At 43.2% G+C, this 7544-nt stretch overlaps 1 protein-coding gene across 1 annotated transcript in view; it reads right to left on the bottom strand.

Annotated features, from left to right (window-relative positions):
* Positions 1-6: 6 nt before the first annotated feature.
* Positions 7-7544, bottom strand: part of gch1 (GTP cyclohydrolase 1) — a 35522-nt gene continuing 27984 nt past the window's right edge. Inside the window, exons 3-6 of the mRNA XM_032512451.1 lie at positions 7445-7500; positions 2082-2113; positions 1889-1973; positions 7-255 (exon numbers count right to left, since the gene is read on the bottom strand). Of these exons, the coding sequence (XP_032368342.1) occupies positions 129-255; positions 1889-1973; positions 2082-2113; positions 7445-7500 (300 nt within the window). The 3' untranslated portion in view covers positions 7-128. The remainder of the gene's footprint in view (positions 256-1888; positions 1974-2081; positions 2114-7444; positions 7501-7544) is intronic.

Raw genomic sequence — 7544 nt, 5'->3', positions numbered from 1 at the left:
CACACACACACACACACACACACACACACACACACACACACACACACACAGGTAGCACGGCAGCTGGTCCATGCAGGTGGAGGTAGCCACAGGCAACGTGAGGAAGAGGAGAAAGGCCTTTGTCCTCCTCAGCTTCTGATCAGCGTCAGAAACTCGTCGCGGGTTTTGGGATCTTCCCTGAAAACTCCCAACATGGTGCTGGTGACGGTTTTACTGTTCATCTTCTGAACGCCTCGCATCACCATACACATGTGGCTGCAGAGAGGAGGAGAGGTCAAACGTAAAGGAGGTGAAGCGACAAGACGGGAAAAAAACGAGATGCAAAAGAGATTAGATCCAAACACAGAGAGGAGAGTATAAAGAAGGAAGGAGGAGGTGTAACAGAAAAAAGGAAGCAAAGGAAATGAAGTGATAACATAACAGGAATGAATTGGAATAATGCAAAGAGAGGAGAACATCAAGAATGAGGCGGTGAAGGAAAGGAAGAGAGTAACAGAACAGAGGTCAACGAAGCAAAAGTATAAACAGGTGAAGGAAATGAAGATATGTTAAAGAAAAATGAAAACTCAGCAAACAAAAGTAATAAAGTAGAGATGAAGGAAAGGAGCAAATGAAACAAAAAGGGGAATAAATAACAGGAGATAATGTGGTAGATACAGAAGTAGTGAAACTGGGTTCAAGAGGGTTAAGTATGAGAAAGGAAAAAGGGTGAGGGAAGTGAGATCCTATGAATTAAATTAGAGAATAAAAAGAAGGTGGGGGGGGGGGTGCAAGAGAAGGAGGAGATAATAGAGAAGAGGAAGGAAATGAAGTGATGGAAATACAGTAAAGGAATGGAGAGGTTCAGTCTGTAGGGGGTTGGAACCAGAGGGTTGCTGGTTCAAGTCCCCATACGGACCATAGGACAAAGTATGGACTTGTAGCTGGAGAGATGACAGTTCACCTCGACACTGCCGAGGTGCTCTTGAGCAAGGCACCCCCCCCCAATTTGCTCCATTAGTGCATGTAAAGGACCTCTGTGTGTGTGTGTATTTGTATTTAAGGGTTGTGTGTAATAACAATAGAGTGTAAATTGTAATTTCCCCACTGGAGATTAATAAAGAGTATAAATTAGAAACATTTTCTTAAAAAGACGAGGTCAAGAAAAGGAAGATCTGATACCAGATGAAGATTAACTGAAAGGCAGTTAAGTGAAGGAAAGGAGAGTAATAGAAAATATAAGTTAGAAATATAAGAAAAGGAAAAGAAGATGTGAAGAAAATGTGCAGATGTGAAAGGAAATAAAGTGAATGGAAAAAAGTAAAAAGAATTAGATTAAAGTAATGCAAAAAGAAGAGATGAGAGAAAAGGACGAGCTGTAACAGAAAAGAGGACGTGAATGAACGGAAATGAAGTGATGAAGATGAAAGAAATGAGACGCAGGTCGAAGAAGTTTAAGTCTGAACAAGAAGAAAAGATATGAGGAAAATTATGAGATATGACAAAAAAACAAGCAGGAAATGAAAACGAATGAAGTGATGGAACAGGGGTAAAGAATAAATAAATGAGAATAAAAAGAGCAAAGTAGAAAGAAAAAGAAAGAAAAAGAAGGGGGGATGAAAAGAAAATAAAGTGATAGAATTAAAAGTAATGAAGACAAAGGAATATGCGTATAAAAAAACAGAAGAGGTGAAGGAAGGGAAGAGGTGTAACGGGGGAAAAATGACATGAGAAAACAGAGTTAAAATGATTTAAATGAGAAAATAAAAAGGAGAGGAGTAGAAATACAGAGGAGGTGAAGGAAAGGAGCACATGTGACAGAAAAGAGTGAGAAAATCAAAGGGAACGAAAGGAGGGGAGGAGAAAAGAAGAGAGAAGGGACATGAGGTGAAGGTCCTCGGAGACGTACGTTGCCTCGATGACCACGCCGACGCCGGTCGGCTGCAGGGCCTCGGTGATCGCCACGGCGATCTGTTTGGTCAACCTCTCCTGAACTGTGGACGCACAGACGGACAAACATGAACCGGGTCACTCAGAAGAGACAACAGACAAATGAAAACTCTGAACTCGTCTGTGTTTGTGTAACACGGACTCCAACTCGCCTTGTAGTCGACGGCTGTAGATTTCAACAATCCTGAAAAGAGAGAAAAGGCCTCAGTAAGACATCCATATCTTCTTCTTCTGTGCCATAAAATAACGCACCAGTGACCACACACACACACACTCAGCCCCACACACACTAACCGGCTGCCCAATGTTCTCCCTAGAGCACCAAATGCGGATTTGTCCCTCGCTGGAGATAGTCCCCAACAACTGTACTTTCCTGTAGTTTCCTAAAAACTACAGTGAACAGTTGAATAAGCAAAGTATGGAGACTTGGAGAAAAAAAAGTAACTATTTTTAAACTGATGTCTTCAGTCGAGCTGCAGAGAAGTGTGAAAGTGTTGAGAGACAGACCTACGGTGGCCGACAGGGGCACACACACTGCAACTTAAACAAATTAAAAAAAAAAAAAGCATTATCAATCCCCAGTGGGGAAATTATAATTTACACTCTGTGTACACACACAGGCCTGAAATACACACTCATGCTCAGGACCTATTCATGCACTAATGGAGAGATGTCAGAGTGAGTGGGCTGTCAGCTGAACCAGCGCCCTGAGTGGTTGGGGGGGGGGGGGGGGGGGGGTACGGTGCCTTGCTCAACAGCACCGGCAGTGCCCAGGAGGTGAACTGGCATTTCTCCAGCCACCAATCCACACTCCGTACTTTTTGGTCCATACGGGGACTTGAACCAGTGACCCTCTGGTTTACAACTCCCCACGGACTGAGCTACTGCTACTGCCCCCCCAATGATGACTGAAACACATTCATGAAACACACACAAATTATGAAAACACCTTCATAAATTTGGCAACACATGCCCGTCATTTAGCCAACAGGCTGCAAATAGACAAACGCTGCAAATATAGAAACGCTGCAAAAAGAAAAGCACACAGACCCCGAAAAACTAATTAATCCAGATTACACAACGGACGTTCTCCAGGCCTCTGGAGGGAGCGCTAAGTGGAACCGCTTGATACTCGACCCCACGGGGGGAGAGAGCTCCGCCTTGTAATTAAACCTGTGACCTGAGCCAATAAACGAAAGAAAACATATCTCAAACATGGACTTATTAATTACAGTCGATCATCTCAAAGCTGCTGCACACCATTTCACAACGCTGAGATTGAACGTGCCCCGTCTCTCTCTCTCTCTCTCTCTCTCTCTCTCTCAGTGGGGTCTAAATTCAAGCTGTTGCATTCCTTTTCGGGGACTGTGTGCTGTTCTTTTTGCACGTTTTCTATATTTGCAGCGTGTCTGTGTATTTGGTTGTGTTGTGTGTGTACTTAGAGCTCGTTTGCTAAATGCTGCGCATGTGTTGTCACATTAATGAAGATGCTTTTTTATTTTGCCTGGGTTTTGTCTGATTGCGTGTGTGTGTCATTAGGTCGCGGTGCGTTTGCCCCTGTCGGCCACCGTACAGACCACAATCAGAAATCAGAAATCTAGAAATCAGAAATCAGTCTATTGCCACAGTGGTGGAATTTGCTTTAGTGATTGGGTGAATACATACAAACACACATAGGCTATTAAACATGAATAAGAAAACAATAAATACAGAAACAGAGACAAATACTGTAAATACAAAACAGTTGTAGTTTAAGTACTGTGTGTAACGGGCAGATGTTTAGTATAGTCCCGGATGGACGTTGGTGCAAAGTAGTGTTGTAATGTAACAAAGTAAAAAATACTTTGTTACTGTAAGTAGAATTTTCACGTATCTGTATACTTTACTTCATTATTTATACTGTCGGGAACTTTTATTTTTACTCCACTACATTGACCCTAAGCATCTTAGTTACTACTAAGTTACCCGTTACTACAAAATAACATCAGAAGAAATTTGTCACATCTGGAAAAAAAGCCGGTTTGGCAAATCGTTGATTCTTGACGGCCAAGTTTGTTGCCAAGCGCCAAAATTAAAAATAAAAAAACCCTAAAGAACAAGATGAGGCAGCATAACAACTGATGGTGTCACTGAAGCACGTGGTGCATTCGCTGCCGCCATGGTAACAGACAATGAACACCCCAAAGATAGTTTTGGCCATAAATTTCATGATCAAAGTTTTATTAATAATTAAGTACATTTAATATCAGAAAATTACTTTTGATACTTAAGGTCAGTAAATATCAGTTCCTTTCAGACTTTTACTTATATTATATAATATTTTGTATGTTATATTACTCTAAAAGGTGACTTTAACTTTTTAACCATTTAACCATTTTCTGGAAAGATACTTTTTGGAGTACTCCAATATTGGAGTACTTTTACTCCAACATTGCTTTAATAAGTACTTTATACAAGACTGGTGCAAAGCGTGCTGTCTGGTGGGGTCGACTCTGTTTCTGAGCTACTTTAACTTCACTGAGCTCCTCCATCTTTTTAAATGTCAACTTATGTCACATCTCATGAACCGAGGTCGCTCGTGCGTTTTTTTTGCAAACAATGTAAACCACCCCCCCCCTCCCCCGCCATGTGAAGGCCCCAAAATAAAAACAACAGTCATTTGAAGCCATGTCTGGTCTGAGAAGGGAGCAGAGGAAAACTGAAGAGCTCTGCAGAAAGGACCCGGTCTTCACCTCCGACCTGTTGCTCTTCTCTGTGAGCAAAACCACTTCAGACAAATCCGACCTCGTCCACCTCAGAGGAAATGTCACAAGACCAGATGTGCAGCACGAGGAGAGGCAACGCGCGCTGTATGTACATTAAGGAAAGGCAAGAGGACAAAAATAGGGAAAAAGCTGCTTCGGAGATGAAAATGTCCTTCGTCCAGTCCTAGTGTGGACCTTTGATGTGAAGGCGTGACAGAAAAAAGAAGCTGCAGATGAAGTTTCTTTTTAAAAAAAATCTAAAAAAAAAAATCTCTTGAAAAGAAATGTGATGTTGGATTTCCACACCTGTCCCTGCCTGGTGCAGCCTAGTATCGCCTTAAGAGTATATCAAGGGTTAAAGGGCTTACTGCATGTGTCAACAGGACTTAAAAAAACTGGTCCATGCTTTCATCTTCAGTAGACTTGACTCCTGTAACGGGGTCTTTACAGGTCTCCCTAAAAAAAATCAATCAGACAGCTGCAGCTGATCCAGAATTCTGCTGCTCGAGTCCTCATTAAGACCAAGAGACTGGATCACATCACTCCAGTCCTCTCTAAGACCAAGAGACTGGATCACATCACTCCAGTCCTCACTAAGACCAAGAGACTGGATCACATCACTCCAGTCCTCACTAAGACCAAGAGACTGGATCACATCACCTCCAGTCCCACTAAGACCAAGAACTGGATCCCATCAATCCAGTCCTCACTAAGACCAAGAGACTGGATCACATCACTCCAGTCCTCAGTACGACCAAGAGACTGGATCACATCACTCCAGTCCTCATTAAGACTAAGAGACGATCACACCCTCCAGTCCTCACTAGAGACCAAGAGACTGTATCACATCACTCCAGTCCTCACTAAGACCAAGAACTGGATCACATCACTCCAGTCTCACTAAACCAAGAGACTGATCCCATCAACCAGTCCTCACTAAACCAAGAGACTGGATCACATCACTCACCGTCCTCAGTAAGACCAAGAGACTGGATCACACTCATCCTCATCTCTATAAGACTAAAGACTGGATCACATCACCCCAGTCCACTAAGACCAAGAGACTATCACATCATTCCAGTCCTCACTAAGACCAGAGACTGGATCACATCACTCATCCATCCTCTCTAAGACCAAGAACTGGATCACATCACTCCAGTCCCTCACTAAGACCAAGAGACTGGTCACATCACTCCAGTCCTCATTAAGACTAAGAGAACTGGATCAAATCACTCCGTCCTCACAAGACCAAGAGACTGGATCACATCACTCGGGCCAAAATACATTTCTGATCTTCTACTACACTATGACCCCCCCAGACCTCTCAGGTCATCTGGGACAGGTCTGCTTTCTGTCCCCAGAGTCAGAACCAAACAGGGTGAAGCAGCGCTCAGTTTCTATGCTCCTCATATCTGGAATAAACTCCCAGAAACCTGCAGATCCGATGGCCGCATTCCTACACAAATCTAATTCAATGTGGAGGTGATCCAAGTGTTCAGAATACGTTACTCAGATTGAGTAAGTAACGGTATACGTTAAAAATTACATTTTGGGGCATGTATTGTGTATTCTGTAACGGAATACAAATGTTTTGAAAGTATCCTTCCCAACACTGGTGTGTGTACACATTATAAAGATAAAGAAATAAAGAAGTGAATGAGATTACTAGGCTCTTCACAACATGAAATTCTCCATATGTTCTCTACTAATCTTAAAGGAAAGATTCAAGATGGGGCGAGAAGCACGAGCAGCGAGACGAACCAACTGGTCGTGAACAAGCCAACAATTTATCCAGATTATCTGAACCGATTTATTTGGAAGTCAACCTGAAAGTGAACGTACTGGAAATGTCTCTAACTACCCCTCAGTGTGGAGGAAGTGCCGCAGGTTGAAGCCTTAGGTCAGTCTGTAAACTGTGATGGATGTTCGGGTGATCATTTCACTGTTTGCCTTCTGGCACGCTGCCAGATTTCAGCCAAAAAACTGAAAATAAGAACTGAGTTGAACCGAGTTGCAAACCAGAATTTCCATTGAAACCCTCCTATAACCCTGCAGTGTTTCCTTTCTTTCTCACAGATCAAAAAATGTAGGAAACAAAATATTTTAATTGTTGCCCCCCAGATTGCAGCTGAAGCGACAATCTACACCATCCAGGAGCTTCCTTTTTGTCTTCAAAAATGTGAACGATTTAAAAAAAAAATTAAATATTTTTATTGATTGGGGAATACAATTTACAACTCTGTGTCCACACACAGTCCTGAATACACACACACGCACATGCTCAGGACCTATACATGCACTAATGGAGAGATGTCAGAGTGAGTGGGCTGCAGCCGAACCAGCGCCCTGGCGGGTGGGGGGGTAGGTGCTTGCTACAGACCTGGCAGTGCCCAGGAGGTGAAGCGGCATCTCTCCAGCCACCATCCACACTCCTACTTTTGGTCCAGCGAGGACTTGAACCAGTGGACCTCCTGGTTCCCAACCCAACTCCTATGGACTGAGCTACTGCCACCCAACTGAGCTACTGCCACCCAACTGAGCTACTGCCACCCATTTAGCGGTTCTCATCACAACGTGTGTGTTCTATGTCAAGTGCTGGGTTAGTAAAGGGTGTTAGTGTGATAAGCCTAAAGGTATTGGGGTCAGTGGGATCAGATTCAACACTAGTGCACACACAAACACACAACACACCTTTTAATAATCAGCTTAAATACACACTAGCTCTCAGTGTCTGTCACATGCACACACATAATTAGAGTAAATGTACTCACCTGGCCAACTTGCTGAGGCCCAGGACTCTCTTGTTGGGCAGGTAACCGATGTGGACCTGCACACAGTGACCAAATTCAGTATCAGACACTGTATACTACC

The sequence above is a fragment of the Etheostoma spectabile genome, chromosome 1 (genome assembly GCF_008692095.1).
Source record: "Etheostoma spectabile isolate EspeVRDwgs_2016 chromosome 1, UIUC_Espe_1.0, whole genome shotgun sequence".
Lineage (NCBI taxonomy): Eukaryota > Metazoa > Chordata > Actinopteri > Perciformes > Percidae > Etheostoma > Etheostoma spectabile.
This window is presented reverse-complemented; position numbering and strand designations above follow the sequence as displayed.